The 22995-nt window shown below is 44.5% G+C and overlaps 1 protein-coding gene across 4 annotated transcripts in view; it reads right to left on the bottom strand.

Moving 5' to 3' along the window:
- The window catches only part of fam184ab (family with sequence similarity 184 member Ab), a 146285-nt gene that overhangs the window by 42166 nt on the left and 81124 nt on the right, over positions 1-22995 (bottom strand). For all 4 annotated transcript variants that reach the window (XM_042300709.1, XM_042300711.1, XM_042300710.1 and 1 more), the window contains exons 6-11: positions 22534-22719; positions 11452-11574; positions 10868-11029; positions 10012-10133; positions 6406-6556; positions 905-1117 (exon numbers count right to left, since the gene is read on the bottom strand). In XM_042300709.1, the coding sequence (XP_042156643.1) occupies positions 905-1117; positions 6406-6556; positions 10012-10133; positions 10868-11029; positions 11452-11574; positions 22534-22719 (957 nt within the window). The remainder of the gene's footprint in view (positions 1-904; positions 1118-6405; positions 6557-10011; positions 10134-10867; positions 11030-11451; positions 11575-22533; positions 22720-22995) is intronic.

Here is a 22995-nt window from a genome sequence, read left to right as displayed (position 1 = left end):
TTCCCTTTTCTTTGGAAGGAAAGGTTCAGTGTCAGGTGAAAAAGTCAATGTCTTAATATTTTTCAGAAGTCTATATTTTCATGTATTGGGCATGTCTGGATTGGTAAATGAGTTCTGATTCATGCCTTTCAATCATGAACCCAGGCAACTAAATGTATGACCCGAGCTGATCGATACAGCTAACTCTCGCCTCACAACTCACTCTCATGTCCGATGAAGAGCTTTAGGAGCAGAGAGGCTGATTTTAAAAAGATCTGGATCTGAGCATGAAGCTAATGCTAACACTGGGACTCCTGGATGACTGGCTTATGGATCAGAGTTATTGCCCCCGGCTGTGCTGACAGCAAACTCATCACCATCTGAATTACTATTACACAGATGCCTCGCCAGATTCCTCAGACGTTCCCATACCATTACATTACTGCACTACATTACTCATAAGCTGCTGTAAAGATTCCCTGGAACGATATTAGCTGTGTTGCATCATAATTCCATCAAAGACTATGCTGCTGCTGCTGCTCCGTAGCCTATTCGTTTTAAAGTGAAAGGAACTGAAAAGCAGTGTGTGTCCCAAACAGCAATAATTCAATCAGGGTCAGGTCCAAATCACTGATCCGCTCAGAAGTCAACCGCTCCACGTCTCTGGTAATGTTGATGGACTCACTGTTGCAAAAGTCCATCTAGCCACATCACCAGCTATTTCACCAGTATATCTCCACTGTCTCTCCTCATTCTCTGCACCCGACTGATCTCCAGTCTTACTGACACATCAGAGTCTATACTGACACATCATGCCTCAAGTATCTAATCTAATGCTCTAACGTCACAATTGGGGATTTTTCACCCTGGCAGTGACTCTGGTGTTACAGAGTTCTGCCCTGAGCCAGGTTCTAAATGGTCACACCTTGAGGTCGTGCTGACGGGTCTCCTCCAGGTCCTGCATGGTGCAGCAGTGGGCCTCCTGCAGGCTGTGCTCCCTGCGCTGGTACTCCAGCTGCAGCTCTTGGAGCTGCTGGCCCAGGTGCTCCCGCTCCTGGCTGAACTGGGCCTGCAGCTGCTGCAGGGAGCTCTGCGACTGAGACAGCTGCATCTCCAGACTCTGCTTCAGCAACGAGATCTGACGAAAGGGAGGAGTAGAGAAGGAGAGAGAAAGGAAAAGGAGAGAGAGAGAGACGGTGTAGAGAGAAGAACAGCTTGGATCAGATTGCATGTAGTGTCATTAGTTCCTATATTACAGGTTCGCGAAACCTGTTTGTCTGTATACTTCATTTTACTGACCTGGGCCTACTTCGTTAGACAAAAAACAGATATCCATTTTTAACGCTAGCTAGTTATGACCTGAAGAAACACATTCATTTTTTTTGTTAGAGTGTGAATCAAAAAGTCATTTTGAAACCAATTATACCCTCATAATTCTTATTTCAATATGGTAGGTCTGCAGCTACTTTGGATGCTTTGCAATGGTAGAGTAAGTGTCGTACGTAAAAGTAAAGATAACTTAACAGAAAATGACTCAAGTAAAAGTGAAAGTCACCCAGTAAAATACTACTTGAGTAGAGGTCTAACAGTATTTGGTTTTAAATGTACTTTAGTATCAAAATTAAATGGAATTGCAAAAATATACTTAAATATCAAAAGTAAAAGTATGAATGATTTCAAATTCCTTATATTAAGCAAACCATTTTTTACTTTTACGGATAGCCAAGGGCACAGTTCAACACTCCAACATGAATTTACAAACGAAGCATGTGTGTTTACTGAGTCCGCCATATCAGAGGCAGTAGGGATGACCAGAGATGTTATCTTGATAAGTGCGTGGATTGGACAATTTTCCTGTCAAAATGTAAGGAGTACTTTTGGATGGCAAGGAAAATGTATGGAGTAAAAAGTACATGTTTTTTTTAGGAATGTAGTGAGGTAAAAGTTAAAGTTGTCAAAAATATAAATAGTCAAGTAAAGTACAGATACCCCCAAAAAACAACTTAAGCAGTACTTTAAAGTATTTTTACTTAGGTACAGTGGGGCAAAAAAGTATTTAGTCAGCCACCAATTGTGCAAGTTCTCCCACTTAAAAAGATGAGAGAGGCCTGTAATTTCCATCATAGGTACACTTCAACTATGACAGACAAAATGAGAAAAAAAATCCAGAAAATCACATTGTAGGATTTTTAATGAATTTATTTGCAAATTATGGTGGAAAATAAGTATTATTTTATCATTAGGAGTTACAGCCTATTACTACAGAGTATTATTACTGTGAATAATGAGACCGACCGGGCCCTAAGCAGGACAGGTGGAACGTGTGCGAGGAAAAGATCCAGGGTGGTGACACCTCCATAAGTCACCCTGACTCTGCTGCTAGCTGTACGGAAGCATCTGGAGCTACACCGTTAAGTAGGAGCTCAGAGTTAGAATGCCCTCCTTCCCCCCCATATGCATAGATTTTTCCAGCATCTGCGTAATAAAAAATGTGGACAACAAACAGTATGGAGTGCACAGTGCATTATCAATGTAATAATGCAGTGACGTGTATTTGTTTGGCTCTGGGCGGAACTTAACACAGTGATACTGTGGACATGGCAAGACAGACTGCAGTGATCTAAGTGGAGTCAGTGGACGTGTCTGTGGGTTCATGCCAGAGAGGGACTAGTGGGTTTTAGTGGTGCTGCTGACACTAAAGTGGGGCCATTGACAGAAGACATTCACACCTCCCTTAGAATCAATACCTTGGAGTGAACAAGAGGTGACACACAGGATCTGTATAGCTGTAATGCTCACTGTGTGCCAGACTTATTATCAGAGTCATCTGCTGCAGGGCAAAATGTGTGACTACTATCAAAATGGCACTACTCGTCATCCCTGATAGAATCACAACCACTTGTGTAGAGGGATAAGAGGCTGCTGAATGCCTTCCATTGGGACCTGAGCGCAAACAGCAACATTCCTAACTCAGAGGCGACTCAGATGTGGTTATTATGGCACAACAAAGAGAGCAGGAGGTACAGTAAATCACACGCCACTCAGAGAGGCTGTAATTCTGGCTCATCAAAATAACAGAAATATACACCTTTCACAGTGTCAGGAAGAGGAAAACACTCCAGTGGGAAGTGCACCGAGAGTCAGTTACAGAGCAGAAAGAGAATATCAATTTTCAGAAGAAGGCAGATTTAGGTAATCAGTGTTTCATGCGTGTTGCCTGGGAACTGGGTGACGTTGGTTCACTGCAGTAGCAACCAGTCACAGTGGTTCTATAACAACCCTCTCAGTATAGAGACAAGAAGTGAAGAGAGAAACCACACACACACACGTTGGCACATTCAACACTGCAAGTGTCCCCCACAAGAAGCACTCACCTGCGTACAGCACACTGTAACGAAAGGAAAATGGACGCTGTAAAACCAGCACCGTTAGTGCAAACCAGGCCAAGTCCACAACACGCCATCATGCTAGCCACGCACACCAGTTGAATATACTGGTATTTGTCTGTAAACACACTGTAGTGAGGGAGAAACAAAGAGCGCCAAGTGGAGCAGGTGTGTAAGTAGACTAAAAGCTCAGACACACCAAAGTTTGCCTGCCGACAGCACTTAGCACCTCTGAATAGAGTGTCGGCAGTCAATCTAATTTGTGTTCACACAGCAAAGACCTTGGAAGTAGTCAGCCACTCAGCCTAAAATACTAAACACTCCAAACCAGAAGGTGGCAGTAGCATTGTTTGGCAATGCATATCTGTGCGCGTTGTGGGGGTATTGCTTATGGTCTAGATTCCAAGTTATCTACGCTAATGTTGCTATTTTGTAGAAAGACCATGTTGATACTAGCCAGATGGCCACTGCTTGATAACTACTTAGCTAGATGACGAAGAAACAATTTAATTCACTCTCCATAATCCCATACTGCAAGTGCCAGCCGATAACCAAATGTTTAGCTAGCTAGCTAACATTAGCATATTCGCTAAATAGGGCAACATAGCTAGCTAGCTAAGGACACTGCACTAACTCAGCAGCTAACACAGGCAGCTGTTTCATGGAAACTAGCTAATCCATTGTGATTTAATTCTAACTTCAATACTAGCTACAGTGGTTAGCTAGCTTGGAGGAAGTGCTTAGTTTTGTGTGCATTGCGTCTGTGCACTTAGCTAGTTACAATCCCATAGCCTACATTGCATATAAAGTGTGACTGGCTCATCTGTAGATGTACAGAGGAAATGCCCTCTTTTTCAAAACATTTTTTGGCTCCCCTCTTGGGGGTCGTGCTCTCTGATTGGCTCAAAGTCAAGTTGTAGACCACTGACAAGCATAGCGATTCTACAAGTTGAATCCATAGGTTCGTCGCTACCGGATTGGCACGCAGCATCTATCGCTTTTGGTCTAGCAAGAGAAGGAACAGCCTCCCACTGTGATAAGTACTTATCGGGAGTCTATCGGCAGTGAGATTTTCAGTGTGTTTCATGCTTACATGATTGACTTATGTTAAGCTTCACTGAGCTGAGTGGCGCTATGGGTGTGAACCAAATACACAGGAACACAGGGAAACATTCAGGAGTCAACAATGTCAAAATAAAGGCAAAAAATATATAAAAGGTGCAGAGGGGAGGGAGGCCAGGTTAGGGTAGCTCTTTGTCAGGGAGTGGTTGGAGTATCATGAGGGATAGCCACGTTGGTGAGGACAGAGGAGCCCTTTTTCTCTAGATGATTGAAAACAACAGGAAAAGATGAGCAGCACTGCCTATTTCAATGTTTGAATGGATGACAAGACACTGTGAAATATGGTGATATCTCAGTTCAGTAAAAAAAAAAAATGAAATGACTTTCTACTGTCAAACCTAATTATTATCTGTGAAATGCCCTGAATGTTAATGCAATTAGCAAGTAGAAGTGCATTAAAAGTTTTCGTTTTTAATTCGATTTGATTGGGCCATTCAGTCCCCTTCACAGGGCTGCCAGTGCCATTTTGGGAAGACTTCAAATGTCATAATTTGTCACAATAAATTCACCATGTTTTTATCTTCATACACTTTGTGTGAGTGACAGTGCTAGCTATAGCTGCGGTGGGAGTTACAGCTAAGTAACAGAACAGGCTTCTCAGCAGTCTTTCATTGTCATGGCTGGTATCTGCATATGTGTACGGCGAGGCCCTGAGCATCCTCTCAAATATTCATGGACATTTGGAAGTGGACAATTTAATATCGAATGACATACACTTCCAAAATGTTTCATTATATTTTGGGTTAAGTGGTGAAAATGTATAACCTATGCTCTTTACCTTACAGTATGTAAAGTAGTCACGGAATCCCTATATAAATCCCAGCTCAACAAAACTTTTGCATTGATGGGACTAGTGAACAGACAAATTACGTAGTTGTTTTACTCTCCATGTATCCTGGAGCCCAGTCATAATGTTGACATGGGGCAGAGTACGCTGTGTATATCACAGTCAAGGTCTTCACAGGTCCAGCCGAAAACCCGTGACTCAACCGGGTCGGATCTGAAATTCTGTAGTTGACTCTCAGATCTAGATCGGAGTGGATTTGATTGTCACGGATCTCGGGTATGTGTAATTATAATTACAGAACTGAACGCGAATGCTGCAGTTGAGAGAGAGAGAGAATTGTATGCTGCTGCTCAGTCTCTTCACGAGAGTGGCGCATGTAGCCAATCACAAGTCATCAAAGGGGCACTAGCCTCTGGCTCTGTGTGTGCTGTGGCAAGCAAGTTAAGAGATCAATGGAAGATGAAACTAAAATGACGGAATTAAAAGTTAAATGTGTAGCATCCCGGGTGGTGCAGTGGTCAAAGGCTGTGCCACCAGAGATTCTGGGTTCGAGCCGGCTGCGACCGGGAGGCCCATGGTGCGGCACACAAGTAGCCTCAATTAGCCAACCCAACTAGTTTAACTAGCTAGCTTCTCTTCATGGTTTGATGCAGTCAAAACAGGTGCTATGTAATCAGATTGGTTGATAAATAACCTAGCTTTGGCAGCTAAAACTTAGTAACTAGCACGAGTTGGCTTGGTTGCTGCGGTCTCTCTCTTCGTGCCATTCAGCCACATATAAACACACACACGACCCCTGCCCCACTTGCTGCTCCTTCATTCCTCTCCCCCTCCCCCAGTGCCTGCATAAACAGCTTCAGTTAACGTAGTACATTTTTTAAATTATCTGCTGCTTCCCTCACTCGGACCGGATCAGACCGAGTCTGGACCCGAAAAGGATCTATACGGGGCCAGGTCCGGTTGTCCTCTGGTCCATATATTTTTGACATTTATATATTCGGGTAGGATCTGGGGAGGAAAGCACCGGGTCCATTTCGTAATGGGTTCAACTTTTTGGACCCGAGAACACCTCTATATCACAGGGACCAGCTGTAGTGTGGTGCAGCAGGGTGAGGGTGGACTGTCTCTGACCTGCTCCAGGAGGTCCTCCACCTTCCTCTGCCAGCTCTCGCGGGCACTGCCCAGCTCCTGCTCCTTGTTCTGGGCCAGCTGGGAGAGGGCTGCCCGCTTGTCATCCTCATGATCCTCCCTTAGCTCCTCACGTAGCTTCTTACACTCCTGTCTGTGGACACACACCAAATGCACACAATTACCATTAGATGAAGTATACAGAAGACAATAAAATCCCACAGGGGTCAGGGGATCAACATAATGCAACAAAGCAAAACATTTTTTAAATAATTCCATGTAGTAATATATAGTAGTAGCATTAATGTACTAGTAATATATTGTCATTCATTCCAAATCAGTAAAGCCGCTGCAAACCATATGCAGCAGAACCCTGTTTTAGCTAGGGTTAGGATTACGTTGACAAATAATTATTATTATCATGCAAGTCATGCTTGCAAGAGCACATGCATGAAAATACCATCTAGTAAATATGTTATACTGTATGTGGCTGTGATAAGAACCTTTTACCAACTCCACTTCTCATTAGGACGAACAACGCAACACAGACCAACATTAAACATTTGTTAGGAAAATCTGGCGTTGTGTGCATATTTCATAAACAGAATGCATCTGCACTTCGCTCCAGAGCAGACTGCGCAGACAGCCAATCATTAGAGAGAAGAGAGATTGGGGCTGACACTCACATCCATCTGATACAGTATGTCGATGTTAATGCATGCGTCGGTCTGTACACAGCGCAGCCTGGGACGGAGTTTTTCTAAGAGGATAACAGTATGTCCTGTAATTGCTGAACATTTCCAGCGAGCCGCTGTCTGTCGGAGCTCCGGGGGTGTTCAGAGTCCACATCCTTGGGAGCGGAGCAGAGTGTACGATTCCCCACGGCGCCATGCAAACGCCTCCCACCTCGCCGTGTCAGCGCTACTCAATGCCCACGCGTTTAGCGGCGCTACACAGACTGCATGTTAATCGTTATTTAGCAGAGAATGGCGTCGTTAAACGTGTGGCGCTGACAGTGTTTTCGCCGCTCCCTACAAGCAGATGAGCGTCAGGATGAGTGCGTGCCACAGTTTAGCCCTGCGACACTGCTGTAAAAGGGGGTGTTGAACCTCATCTCTTCAGAAAAACACAGACAGACACACAGCTCTCAGCATCTTCATATTGTAGAGAGCCTCATATTCATACTCTAGCCCCCCCAATCTGGCTAACTACCTAGGAGGGCACTCAGCACCTGGTGAGTGGAGGAGATGGGAGGAAGGGGTGAGTGTGTAGACTAGGTAGGCAGTATGGAGGACGGAGAATGGAGGACGGAGAAGAAGGGAGGAAGGATAATGAAGGAGGATGTAGCGAGAAGGAAGGAGGCATGTGTGTAAATCAGCCGGCCCGTTAAGATCAAAGCTTTCAGTCAACATCGGACAGCAGCAGAGAGGACAGGCAGACGGCCACAAATGGACGCCATCAACTCGCTGTCTAAACAGCAACGTGGTTTCTTTCCCCAACTTCTGGCGCACATCGACGCCAGGCATCTCTCACAAAGGCTTAGTTTGACTCTGAGGTAAATCTCTACTGAAGTTCATTATACCCGGTTCTGACAACACCGCATGGAAACACTCAGTAAAGGAGCCTCCTCTTATATTCTATCTGCCTGAAATAGTGGATCTTAGATGTCTATCTCTCTCAGCACAAGCCAAGCCAGCTCTGTTCAATTATTCTCGGTCCCCTTGTGTGTGCGCATTCTCCGTGTATGTGTGTTGGCTGTGCCGGTGTGCCAGATGACACACACGCATCTCTTGCGGTTGAGGCACTTGAAAGGCTGTCAAAGGCACTGCGGTGCAGTGTGGTGGTGCTGCCCAACTGGATTGTTCCGCTTGCAAATGCTGTTCATGTTCAAGCCCACCATTACGTAAGGTAAACATTGCAGGAGGCTTTAATATGGGTAGGGGCTCTGGTATCTCTGCATCTCCCTCCACATCACCAGTCTAGCTCCCTGTGAGGAGCAGGAGGAGAGATGTTTCTGACAGGCCGTCGCAGGAGATGAAAGAGAAGAGCCTCGAACAGAGGATGGTAAGAGGGAGACGTGAATATCTCTCCCTCTTCCTTTGCCTCTTTCTCTCTCTCTCTTCTTTCATCTCTCTCTCTCGCTCGCTTTCATTCTGAGTGGCCTGTTGGCTCGAGTTATACATGGTGATAAGAAGAAATGAGGGCAAGACCGCAGACAAACTCAATGAACTGGAGAGGTGAAGTTGAGTTGAATAACTGCAGACAGTAACAACAGAAAACAATCATACTATTCAGTGACAGTGGTGTGAAAAGACACAACAAGGTTCTGTACAGAAACACAGAAGTACAATCAGAACCCCGGAGGTTGCTATTTGCATTATGCTTTACTAAAGAAGAAGGAGAAGCATACGCTGTCTTCAATGTCTTTAAAAAAAAAAATACTACCTGACATTATTTAAAACACCAAAATGCTGTCAGAATTACAGTGCATGTCAAATTCACCAAACGCAACGTATAAATTCCAATTCATAGGGTCAAAATGAAAAGGGGCTGAAGGGGAATGCAATTGTGAAAGATGAACACTGAGAGAGGAGGGTCAATTAAACGTAATTACGGTACAAGAGATGAAGAAAAGGACAGAGAACTTTGAGCCAATGCCTGTCTGGATGGTGTTATTGTAGAACTCCATGTGTAGCAGAGCCTTCCTGGTAATCAGGAATCCCTAATACTGTATTAAGACATTAATTGACCCCAGCAAGGGAGACAGACACTAATTGGACTCTGTCTGATGAGCTGGGATGATCTTCCTCCTCCTCCCCAGTCTCAAATCTCTGAGCTGCAGGTCTGTTCACACCCTGATTCACATGTCCCTGCTGTAAAGGCATTGAGATTCAAATGTGACAACAAAACCCCTTTCCACTTGAAATTCATAGGCAGTGGCTTGTCAGGGCCTCCTTGTTAATCGGGCTCAAATCCATATCTCATATGAACCTCATTACCATCCTGTCTTTCTCCTTTGAGCCAGAACAGGCAGCAGCAGCGGTGGCGGCAGTGAGATGCTCGGTCGGCTCGCTTGGTGAACACCCGCCATTGCTTCAGCAGAGTAGCCCATTTTCAGATAAGCGAGGGCATTGGCTGAACAAATGTTGTGGGAAATGAACTCTTTAAAAGAAAAGAGAGATAGAAATATTTTGGGGCAGTCTGATTTCTCACGGGACCTATCCTCCCACTCCTCTTTCATGTGCACACAATGTGAGACCAAGCTAGCTACAGTATTACAGTACAGTGTTCACTTATTACTCTTTTGAAATGTGTGGATTTGAGCCCTCTGAAGATAATTCCAATGGTCATTCCAGTGGTTTTAATCTGTGGTGCAGCGCTGGCTCTTTCTAAATGAAGCCATCCGTTCATAATCCTCAGAGCCAGGGAGAGGAGGACCTCTTTCTGGGCTGGGATCAGGGACCGGGCTTGGACTAGTATCATGGTGGCACTCGCCTCAATGTGACTTTCAATTACTCCAAGCCAAACTCTTTCACTCACCCTGTCCATCGCCATCCCTGGCACATCTCATCAAATCCACCCCGGGGCCAAGGACACACACATACACACCTTAACGTCTCGGTCCACTTGAGCTCCAGTTCCAGCGCCATCTTGTCCATCTTGAGTTTCTCGTCCTCTTTAGTGGTAATGACTTTAGCCTCGTGCTGCTTCTTCTGGGCCTCCATCTCTCCCTGAAAGAGAGAGAGAGAGAGAGAGAGAGAGGGGAAGAAAGAAAGGGTTTGTGATATTAGCCCTCGTGATAAACAAGACAACTGAGCATGGGATCTAAACCTCTATGGACAGGACTCAACAAAAGAGGAACTCGGCTCCACAGCCATCAATTCTCATTGCTCCACACTTCCCCTGACATCAAGACTAGAGTCTGCTTCATTATACAGGCCCAGAGAGATGAGAGAGGGGGGAAAGAGGAAGAGAGGGAACGGAGAGAGTAGAGAGGGAGAGAGGGAGAGGAGCCACAGAAGGTCAAAGGCATGGGAGAGCCAGTCTGAAGAGCAGCCTTCTAATGAACTGCCAATGCCATATGGGCTCCTTAAAGATGAGAACATAATTCAGAGTCGGAGTCTGATTAGGTATGCCAATCCAAAGCTGCTGGATAGTCTGCTTGGCATATCAAGAATTGGAATCTGGGACAAAGCAGGTGGATGTGATGGATTTCGTCTGGGAACAGACTCAAGGCTAGGAGATCAATTCAGTACAGATCAAGTTTATTACCCCCCCCCATAAATAAACATGATGTACAATGAATAAATCCTCAGTCAGAAGAGTGAATGGGGAAGGGAATTCATTAGGGTTTGCTGATGGATTTTCCAATGCCTCCCTGATGAGGAGAACCACACAGGGCCCAGGGGAGAATGTGTGTGTGTGTGTGTGTGTGTATGCATGTATGCATTGTTGGTGCTCTCACCTGCAGGGCAGTCAGCAGGTTGCTGGTCTCTCTCAGTCTGGCCCTGGTCGCGTCCAGCTCCTCCGCTAGTTTGTCCTGGGCCTCCTTCAGGTTGGTGATGTGTCCCTCTGCTGTACCCATACCCTGCTCACCCTCCTTCACCAGCTCCTGCAGGCGCAACACCTGCACACAGAACGGACAGATTATCATACATCTCAGACAGGCTTTAAAAAAACAGCTGTAAAAGGGAAAGCATAATTGTCACCAGCCATGTCATCATGATGATATCTTGATAATTTGACTGCTGACATGCAAAACATTTTGGGACTGTATTAACAGTGGATTAATGAAAACAAATACCAAAATATAGTTTTTCAGTGAAATCTCCCTTTCGAATGACCTGGTAGTAAAATACATTCCCTTTTGTAATAGATATGAGTGTGGAATCTGCACCTCAAATGAGCCGAGACATTTTTTATCACCTGCTGTTGACAGCAGCAAACTTGAATCTACTCCAGTTTGTCCGGACGACCACAACAAATGGCCATGACAAAATGAGAGGAGCAAGAGGAGAGATCTGATAGGTTGGGTGGCTCCTGACTGACCTCCTGATTGGCTTGTTCAAGTTTGGTGGCGAGCTCCTCCTTCAGGCTGTCCAGTTGCTGTCTGAGATGGTTCTCCTGCTCCTCCAATGAGAGCCTCTCCCTCTCAAACTGCTGCTCAATTTCCTGTAGACAAACCCCAAAGACTCTGTTATAATAATACCAGCACAATAACCATTACAGGGCTAATCAGAGTATTTTTATGAATTTAAATACTTAGTAAATATGGCTGCAATAACTGTGCTTTTAGAGGAAAATCAAAGCCAGAGTAAAATGATTCACTAGTACATGAAAGGATAATGGTTGGTATTATTCACATTTACACACTACTAAGAGTTTTGTCAGCATCCGTGTAAAACAATCTTGTGTAATATGGACTCAGAAGGGCTTGGGAGCTGTAATAATTTAGGAGACTGTGTGTGTCTGTGTGTCTGTGTGTGTGTATGCTCCAATCCCAAGTGACACATTCATGTTGTACCCCTGGGTAGGTGGCTAACCTTTTACTGCAGTGGGCTAAATCAGGGTCACACAGAGTGTTTCTTGGTAGTCTTAAACACATCTACCTTGAAACAAAAGTATACACCTCACACACATGGTTATGGGCTTAACAAAATAATACTTTCTGAGTTTGCATCACAATATCACACTTTATATACATCACAGAAGACTGAAATATAACAAAACCGTTTGACATAGAAACACCACATTTTCAATATATATATTTTTAATGATCTTAATAATAAATATTAATAACATTCCACCCATGAGTCACCCATTGACTGTCACCCATGAGTCACCCATTGACTGTCACCCATGAGTCACCCATTGACTGTCACCCATGAGTCACCCATTGACAGTCACCCATGAGTCACCCATTGACCGTCACCCATGAGTCACCCATTGACTGTCACACATGAGTCACCCATTGACTGTCACCCATGAGTCACCCATTGACCGTCACCCATGAGTCACCCATTGACTGTCACCCATGAGTCACCCATTGACCGTCACCCATGAGTCACCCATTGACTGTCACCCATGAGTCACCCATTGACCGTCACCCATGAGTCACCCATTGACTGTCACCCATGAGTCACCCATTGACCGTCACCCATGAGTCACCCATTGACTGTCACCCATGAGTCACCCATTGACCGTCACCCATGAGTCACCCATTGACTGCAGGAAAGGGCTACTATCCTGCTGGGAAAAGGGATGACGTGAGTTCATTATATACCGTACCAGTCAAAAGTTTGGACACACCTACTCATTCAATGGTTTTTCTTTTAATTTTTTTTTAAAATTCTACATTGTTGAATAATAGTGAAGACATCAAAACTATGAAATAACACATTTAGTAACCCCAAAAAAGTGTTAAACAAATCAAAATATATTTTATATTTAAGATTCTCCAAAGTAGCCACCCTTTGCCTTGATGACAGTGTTACACACTCTTGGCAAAGTGTGTCCAAACTTTTGACTGGTGATGTACGCAACATCAGGCACCCAGAACAAGGATGTCTGTAAATCAAATCAATTATGCAGAGTTTCACTGATAAGGGCAATGTCACATTCTGGAACTCAATTTTCCGGGGGTAGAAAAGATTTCTCGCTGTGACGGTGAGATATCACGGAGTAAATGCGGCCTTCAGACATTCCTGATACGGGTTAGATGTCTAGTCTACCATTTCACTCCCATTGCAGGATATTCGTGTCAGTGGATGACACCCCAGTGACAGTATGATAAGTAGACATCAACATAGGAAGACAAGCCTCTGGAGATGGAAGAAGTGCGCAGTGGCAACTTTTTTTCACCAGGCATGGAAATGTAATTACTGCACCAGACGACGATTCGCTTGTGAAATTCTCAACAGCTCTGCATCTGTTACTGTCAGCGCTGAACATTCGACTGTGGACATCATTGAAAACACTTCATATAAGCCTACATCATTTACAAAGCAGAATACTTGATCACTTTCATGCTTACATTACTGGTATAGCACTCCGAAAAGACGCCTTGAAGCTAAATCAATGACTGCCAAATAAATAGGAAATGCATTGAGCCGACTAGTGACTCAGACTACTGTGTGAACCTTGTCCGCTCCAATATTAACTTCCTCTGATACAGATGGTGATTGATAATACATGATCCTTTGCCTCAGTATCTTCTCTTAAGGAGGCAATCTGCAGTTGAAACAATCACAAAGCACACTCCCCGCCACTGTTTCTGTAAAAATCTGAGGGATGGGGCTGAAGAATTGTATCCACTCTCAAATTCATAGAGCTATGGATGCATGGACTGACTACCTATGATATCAAAATGATAGTTTAACTATGGTTTGAGGCCATACAGAGTTTGTTTACCTTTACCTTGTTGCTTATATTTTGGGTTCTGATGGGGTGTGACAGTTGAACTAAGCTCCGGAGGCATTGGTACGTTATATTCTTCCAGAATTAATGGGTACATATGATTAATTTACAAGTCCCTTTAATGCTTTCCCATGACCAAAAACTGGGAAGAATACATATCACACAGAATATGAAATAGACAAGATACTTAAAAGTGTGATCTCAAAAGGCAGTATCTATCTGCATGAGCAGCAGACTTGTCAGCATGGTGCACTAAGTAGAGCTAACTGAATAATGTATAGTTCCACCTTATTCAGAGAGAACTGCTCTGCACACTTTATGTACAGTATGGGTGGTTGAAGAGTACATGATTTAGAGCTCTCATCTTCCAGAGCACACTCATATGCAAATAGGAGCTTATCTATTTTGCATGATACCATCCCTCCAAAACAAGAGTCAAGACATTAGGCCGTTAATCTCATTAGTGTCAATGGTAGTGTGTGTGTGTGTGTGTGTGTGTGTGTGTGTGTGTGGCGGCTTTGGAGCAAAGTCACTGAGTTCACCTTGCACACAGTTCTTGAATAGTGCATACTCTTTAAAACGGCTAAAAGTTTGTGCCACACTAAGTCTACGCTGTCAGCCGCCCATGGTAGTTTGACTAGTCACTAGTTCTACCTCAGTGTCAACAGTAAAGGTCCTTCCCACACCTTGGCGATGCCAGCCAAGGAGGTGACTCATGACCACGTCTTGGGACAGAAGGATGACAAATTGTCTTTCCTTCCTCCTCCTCTTGCTGTGCTGTGCGTAGAGGGAAGAAGAGGAAGAGCCTCAGGGAGTCCGCCCAAAATAGGATGTCAGCCGACGCGTCGACTCGTCAAACTGCTATTTGTGACTCTGACTCACCGGCGCACAAACATAAGCCCTCTCCTACATGATCTATCCGCTCGCTCTCACCCTGTCCTGCATCTCTGTTGGTGAGCGTGAGGAGAGGAGAGGATATGATAAGCAGCAGTGCAGGTGATAGTTGCAGAGGCATCGCTCTCTTTTTCTCTCTGGGCGCCAGTCTAATCAATGACAATAAAGCATTTCTCCGTTCTGTCTCGGAGACCTCCACCTTCGTCCTGACAAAGGAGAGCAACTGACATTTGTCTCCCTGAGATACGGTTCCTGGAAGCAGCCGAAGCACCCGGTGAGGTGTCTATCTTCCTCTACTATGGGCTTATGCAAATTAGACTCCAGGAACTCAAATACTATCCTGGTGGAGGAACAAAAGGGGTTGCTACCTCCATTTCCTCCTATTTAAAACGATAAGGCTAAACAGGGAGATGTGAGCTGCCACTGGTAAATCTGTTGACAATGTAGAATGACCAGGCTGATTTGTGTGCCCGAACACACACACACACACACACACACACACACACACACACACACACACACACACACACACACACACACACACACACACACACACACACACACACACACACACACACACACACACACACACACACACACACACACACTTTCCAATGTGTCTGAGGAGAGCCTCTGTCATCCTTCAAACTCTCTGAGAAGAGTGGTCTTTCCCATCTTCCCTCCCTTCAAGCAGCCATCATGGGCCAGTACAGACAGTCTTGTTTTTCTAAGCTGAAAAGGCTTTAACTCCAAACAATGGTGTTAGGTTGGCCAGACCTGATATAAACAAGCCTAATTACAGCGGCTCAACCCAATAGCTGTTATGCGGACGTTTTTTAAATGACGAAAACACGAAATAATACAACCATGTTGGAGGGGGATGAGTTGACTGAAGCCTTTGGCAGCCTCGGAGCCGAGAAGCAAAAAGATGACAGATTGCATTTTGACTGAGTCAATCGTGCATGTCTTCTGAGTCATTTCATTTCATATGTTATCAAAACAGACAGTTTAGTCATGTCAGTGTGGCAGATGTTTTCAAGCAGATAGAAACGCTTCTCAGTGTTCCATGGGAGTCAGAGCGGGGTTTTCTGTAGTGAGGTGCAGAATGGATGTGTGAGGGTGCATGTCAGCCGTCTCCAACACCTCGGCGCAGGCTGATGTCGGTTCTGGTGCTGTGTGTGTCTGAGTGGTTGGGTAGAGCAAAGCGGGGGCGGGGTGGGGAGATGAGTTCTCATTGTAGTGGTAAATGAGGCGTGGGTGCTAGGCCAGATACAAAGCCACTACCTGCTCTGCTGCCTCCCTGTCCTCATGCAGGACTGGAACTGAGGCAGCAGAGCTCTGGACCCTGACACACACAGAGAATAGTCTGGACTGAGACACAGACACAGCCTAAGATATATACAGTTGAAGTCAGAAGTTTACATACACTAAGGTTGGAGTCATTAAAACTTGTTTTTCAACCTCTCCACAAATTTCTGGTTAATAAACTATAGTTTTGGCAAGTCAGTTAGGACATTTACTTTGTGCATGACACAAGTAATTTTTCCAACAATTGTTTACAGACAGATTATTTCACTGTATCACAATTCCAGTGGGTCAGAAGTTTACATACACTAAGTTGATTGTGCCTTTAAACAGCTTGGAAAATTACAGAAAATGATGTCATGGCTTTAGAAGCATCTTTTGAGTCTATTGGAGGTGTACCTGTATTTTTGTATGTATTTCAAGTACTACTCAGTGGCTCTTTGCTTGACATCATGGGAAAATCAAAAGAAATCAGCCAAGACCTCAGGAAAGAAATTGTAGACCTCCACAAGTCGGGTTCATCCTTGGGAGCAATTTCCAAATGCCTGAAGGTACCACGTTCATCAAATAATAGTACGCAAGTATAAACACCATGGGACCACGCATCCGTCATACCGCTCAGGAAGGAGACGTGTTCTGTCTCCTAGAGATGAACGTACTTTGGTGCGAAAAGTGAAAATCAATCCCAGAACAACAGCAAAGGACCTTGTGAAGATGCTGGATGAAACAGGTACAAAAGTATCTATATCCACAGTAAAATGAGTCCTATATCGACATAACCTGAAAGGCGGCTCAGCAAGGAAGAAGCCACTGCTTCAAAACCGCCATAAAAAAATCCAGACTGGTTTGCAACTGCACATGGGGACAAATATCGTACTTTTTGGAGAAATGTCCTCTGGTCTGATGAAACAAAAATAGAACTGTTGGCCATAATGACCATCGTTATGTTTGCAAGCTGAAGAACACCATCCCACCCGTGAAGCATGGGGGTGGCAGCATCATGTTGTGGGGTGCTTTGCTGCAGGAGGGACTGGTGCACTTCACAAAATAGATGGCATCATGAGGGAGGAAAATTATGTGGCTATATTGAAGCAACATCTCAAGACATCAGTCAGCAAGTTAAAGCTTAGTATCAAATGGGTCTTCCAAATGGACAATGACCCCAAGCATACTTGCAAAGTTGTGGGAAAATGGCTTAAGGACAACAAAGTCAAGGTATTGGAGTGGCCATCACAAAGCCCTGACTTCAATCCAATAGAAAATGTGTGGGCAAAACTGACAAAGTGTGTGCGCGCAAGGAGGCCTACAAACCTGACGCAATTACACCAGCTCTGTCAGGAGGAATGGGCCAAAATTCCCCCAACTTATTGTTGGAAGCTTGTGGAAGGCTACCTGAAACGTTTGGCCCAAGTTAAACAATTTATAGGCAATGCTACCAAATACTAATTGAGTGTATGTCAACTTCTGACCCACTGGGAATGTGGTGAAAGAGCTGAAACTGAAATAAATAATTCTCCCTACTATTATTCTGACATTTCACATTCTTAAAATAAAGGGTGATCCTAACTGACCTAAGACTAGAGTTCGACCGATAAATCGGAATGGCCGATTAATTAGGGCCGATTTCAAGTTTTCATAACAATAGGAAATCGGTATTTTTGGGCGCCGATTTGCCCATTTTTAATTATTATTTATATTTATTTAAATTTTATTTTACCTTTATTTAACTAGGCAAGTCAGTTAAGAACACATTCTTAGTTTCAATGACGGCCTAGGAACGGTGGGTTAACTGCCTCGTTCAGGGGCAGAACGACAGATTTTCACCTTGTCAGCTCGGGAGATCCACTCTTGCAACCTCTTGACCTGCCTCTCTCTCGTTGCACTCCACAAGGAGACTGCCTGTTACGTGAATGCAGTAAGCCAAGGTAAGTTGCTAGCTAGCATTAAACTTATCTTATAAAAAACAATCAATCATAATTACTAGTTAACTACACATGGTTGATGATATTACTAGATACTATCTAGCGTGTCCTGCGTTGCATATAATCTGACTGAGCATACAAGCATACAAGTATCTAAGTATCTGACTGAGCGGTGGTAGGCAGAAGCAGGCGCGTAAACATTCATTCAAAAAGCACTTTCGTGTGTTTTGCCATCAGTTCTTCGTTGTGCGTCAAGCATTGCACTGTTTATGACTTCAAGCCTATCAACTCCCGAGATGAGGCTGGTGTAACTGAAGTGAATTGGCTAGCTAGTTAGCGCATGCTAATAGCATTTCAAACGTCACTCGCTCTGAGCCTTCTAGTAGTTGTTCCCCTTGCTCTGCATGGGTAACGCTAGTTCGAGGGTGGCTGTTGTCGTTGTGTTGCTGGTTCGAGCCCAGGGAGGAGCGAGGAGAGGGACGGAAGCTATACTGTTACACTGGCAATACTAAAGTGCCTATAAGAACATCCAATAGTCAAAGGTTAATGAAATAATGAGGGCTTTCTCATACAGAGCTCCATTTTTATGGAATGGTCTGCCTACCCATGTGAGAGACGCAAACTCGGTCTCAGCCTTTAAGTCTTTACTGAAGACTCATCTCTTCAGTGGGTCATATGATTGAGTGTAGTCTGGCCCAGGAGTGTGAAGGTGAACGGAAAGGCTCTGGAGCAATGAACCTCCCTTGCTGTCTCTGCCTGGCCGGTTCCCCTCTCTCTACTGGGATTCTCTGCCTCTAACCCTATTACAGGGGCTGAGTCACTGGCTTACTGGTGCTCTTTCATGCCGTCCCTAGGAGGGGTGCGTCCCTTGAGTGGGTTGAGTCATTGACGTGATCTTCCTGTCTAGGTTGGCGTCCCCCCCTGGGTTGTGCCGTGGCGGAGATCTTTGTGGGCTATACTCGGCCTTGTCTCAGGATGGTAAGTTGGTGGTTGAAGATATCCCTCTAGTGGTGTGGGGGCTGTGCTTTGGCAAAGTGGGTGGGGTTATATCCTGCCTGTTTCGCCCTGTCCGGGGTATCATCGGATGGGGCCACAGTGTCTCCTGACCCCTCCTGTCTCAGCCTCCAGTATTTATGCTGCAGCAGTTTGTGTCGGTGGGCTAGGGTCAGTTTGTTATATCTGGAGTACTTCTCCTGTCTTATCCGGTGTCCTGTGTGAATTTAAGTATGCTCTCTCTAATTCTCTCTTTCTCTCTTTCTTCCTCTCTCTCAGAGAACCTGAGCCCTAGGACCATGCCTCAGGACTACCTGGCATGATGACTCCTTGCTGTCCCCAGTACACCTGGCAGTGCTGCTGCTCCAGTTTCAACTGTTCTGCCTGTGATTATTATTATTATTATTATTTATGAACATTTGAACATCTTGGCCATGTTCTGTTATAATCTCCACCTGGCACAGCCAGAAGAGGACTGGCCACCCCTCATAGCCTGGTTCCTCTCTAGGTTTCTTCCTAGGTTTTGGCCTTTCTAGGGAGTTTTTCCTAGCTACCGTGATTATACACCTGCATTGCTTGCTGTTTGGGGTTTTAGGCTGGGTTTCTGTACAGCACTTAGAGATATCAGCTGATGTACGAAGGGCTATATAAATACATTTGATTTGATTTGAAATACAATAGAGGGAAATAGTCCTATAATAACTACAACCTAAAACTTACCTGGGAATATTGAAGACTCATGTTAAAAGGAACCACCAGCTTTCATATGTTCTCATGTTCTGAGCAAGGAACTGAAACGTTAGCTTTCTTACATAATACATATTGCACTTTTACTTTATTCTCCAACACTTTGTTTTTGCATTATTTAAACCAAATTGAACATGTTTCATTATTTACTTGAGGCTAAATTGATTTTATTGATGTATTATATTAAGTTAAAATAAGTGTTAATTCAGTATTGTTGTAATTGTCATTATTACAAATAAATAAAATTGGCCGATTAATCGGGATCTGCTTTTTTGGTCCTCCAATAATCGGTATCGGTATCGGCGTTGAAAAATCATAATTGGTCGACCTCTACCTAAAACAGGACATTTTTACTAGGATTAAAATGTCATGGGATACTGAGACCCAGCCTGGGATACAGAGTCACAGCCTTGGATACAGAGTCACAGCCTGGGATACAGAGTCACAGCCTGGGATACAGAGACCCAGGCTGGGGATACAGAGACCCAGCCTGGGATACTGAGACCCAGTGGAGTTACTGAGACAGATAGAACTGGGCTCTCATATAGAGATGGAATGGAAAGGGAGGAAGAACTAGATCTGAGCAAAACACGTCCCTAAAAGCTGAGGGAGACTGGTGCCAAGCACACATTACTGCAGTCAGACAGCAAGGAAATAGGAAATGTTTTTGATGGGGCTGTTGTCACCCATTATAACCAATCTGTTTCCATGTGATTTCAAACCACTAGCCATCCATAATAACAGTCCTTCTGTTCTGTGTGTATGGCAGGCAGCACTTGAGGATACTCAAAGGTACACCAGCACAGAGCTGTTTTCAACACTCGTGGGATTGCCTTGACAAGTGGCAGCCAAGCTGCAGAACCAAATCAGAGAAGCGAAGCCTGGAATTCGTGCATGCAAATGACATGGAGGGGCTTGAAGGGAAGCGAGGCTGTTCTGCCCATTGTAATGACTCTCTCTCCCCCACTCTTTCTATTTCTCTCCAGTGGTTCCAGCACCAATTTGTGTCTGTGTGATTGATTAACACCTACTTGAAACCAGAGGTGGGACCAAGTCACTATTATTCAAGTCACAAGCAACTCTCAAGTCACAAGGTCCGAGGTTCAAGTCGAGTCTCAAGTAGAACGGGTCAAGGCTCGAGTCAAGTCCAAGTCGTGCCTACTAAGTCGAGTCGCACGTTTTCAAGTCATGTCTCGCGCAGCGATTTGTTCGACTACAACTCTTTGTCTATTTATTGAGGCTACCAGACAGCCCTTTTCAATATTTTGTCTACAAGACATTTTGATAAGCCCATTGTAAAAATAGGGATCTTGTATTAGTCGTAAGGGCGTGACATCAGCAGAAGGCAAGGCAGGTTGACGTGCTCAGAGCGTAGATTTATTTACAGGTCTTGGTGATCCAATGGTGAAAGTGCCATATCACACAAAACCTACAAGTAGATTGACCAAATATACATGGGCAATATCCCAAAAAGAAATAGCACCTGCCTCTGGCTCCACCTGTCCTATCTGAACGGACACAGGTAGAGGGCAAGACTGTACAGCCTCCCGTTGAAAAACCAAATGGAACCTGTCTAACAGGAACTCTTTCAGGACCATACAATTACCCAATTGGCAATTACAACCAATACACACTGGTTCTACAATGTAAAAGGTCATTTCCACATACATTGCTACATTCGTCTTAATCAAACTGAATGATTATTAATGATATTTCAACACCATGCATACATGGAATAATCCTTTTCGCTTATTCAACATTCTGACTCCAAAGCGTGGAACGCAGGCCACGTAGCCTATTTCAATCCTTTCTCCCTATATTTTGACGTTTGCGCTGCACCCTATCCTATAAGTGTACGGCCAATCAGCAATCTGTTCGCTAGATCTTCACCCGACCTGTGTTGACTGACAGTTTGCTGGTCCAATCAGAGCGCCGAGTGTACGTTTCACTAGCCAATCTGTTGCAGGCTTTTTTTGCAAGGGAGATGCTGTGGCTACTGTCTCTGGCTGCGTGGAGAGTAATCCACATAGACTCTGTGCCACAAAACGAGTGACAGAACATTACAAAACCTGGCCAAATAATTTCAAGTCATCAGTCTCAAGTCAAAGTCGAGTCCCGAGTCTTGAGGCTCCAAGTCTAAGTAAAGTCTCAAGTTCTTTTCTTTTAAGTCGAGTCACAAGTCATCAAATTTGTGACTTGAGTCAGACTCAACCCAAGTCATGTGACTAGAGTCCACAACATTGGTCTGGACTCTTTCCTAATAGGAGGGTATGGAGCAGTCCCGACTCAGAATAGACCTTTCTCTTATCCCCACATTCAATTAGTGTAAGGCTATCATTGTTTCAACTGTTGTTCTTTAGTTTTTATTTATTTCACTAGGCAAGTCAGTTAAGAACAAATTCTTATTTACAATGATGGCCTACCAAAAGGACTCCCGCGAGCCTAGGACAAAACACACATCGGGACAAGAGAGACAACACATGAGTCTTACTGTTTTAGTCTTGCAGTTGGATCCGGTGTAACTTGTTCATTAGGGTGGTTGTAATGTCAATTGCAGAATCTATTACTGTAAGCCCAGTCCATTTGATATTCATAGCAATAGCCAAATCATAGCAAAACATGGCTTGGAGGTGAAATGATCATAGATGCAGTGTACTGCTGTGTATGTTCAGCCCATCCCATTGCAGCAGTGTGTAGCTGCGGTTTCACCGCAGTGTGTGTGTGTGTTGCGTAGGTACAGTGTTGTGTTACTGGAGGTTATGTGTGTGTGTGTGTGTGTGTGTGTGTGTGTGTGTGTGTGTGTGTGTGTGTGTGTGTGTGTGTGTGTGTGTGTGTGTGTGTGTGTGTAACTCACGGCCAGTAGCCGGCTCTTCTCCTTCTCGGCAGTAGTCTGTGTGTTCTCCAGGGTGGTCCGGTGTTTTTTCGACAGCTCCTCCAGCGCCCGGGTCTGTGACTCTTTGAAGTGGGCGGCGTCATCCTCGTATTTGGCACGCATGTTCACCATCTCTTTCTCATACACCTGCTTCTCCTCCCGTAGAGTCTGATGGAACAACACACACAGAGACAACACCATGACTGTCAGCCCTATGTGTTTATCTAAGACGCTTGATTCTAGTTGAATTAAAACCAGCTGTGAGCAGAATGCTAAGCTCATTACAGTCTTATTTACATTCCCTTGGTAATTTGAGTCAGCATCTATTTGAGTCAGTCACACACAGCTAACACATGAACGGCTGCTCCGCTTTTCAGTCTTGCTGTCTGTCGGTGTGTTGTTGTGGCAAAAAGGTGACAGCCTAAAGATGCTTCAAATCCACTC

This window comes from Oncorhynchus tshawytscha, linkage group LG18 (genome assembly GCF_018296145.1).
Source record: "Oncorhynchus tshawytscha isolate Ot180627B linkage group LG18, Otsh_v2.0, whole genome shotgun sequence".
In the NCBI taxonomy this organism is placed as follows: domain Eukaryota; kingdom Metazoa; phylum Chordata; class Actinopteri; order Salmoniformes; family Salmonidae; genus Oncorhynchus; species Oncorhynchus tshawytscha.
The sequence above is the reverse complement of the archived record's forward strand: the minus strand, read 5'-3'. Positions and strand labels throughout refer to the sequence as shown.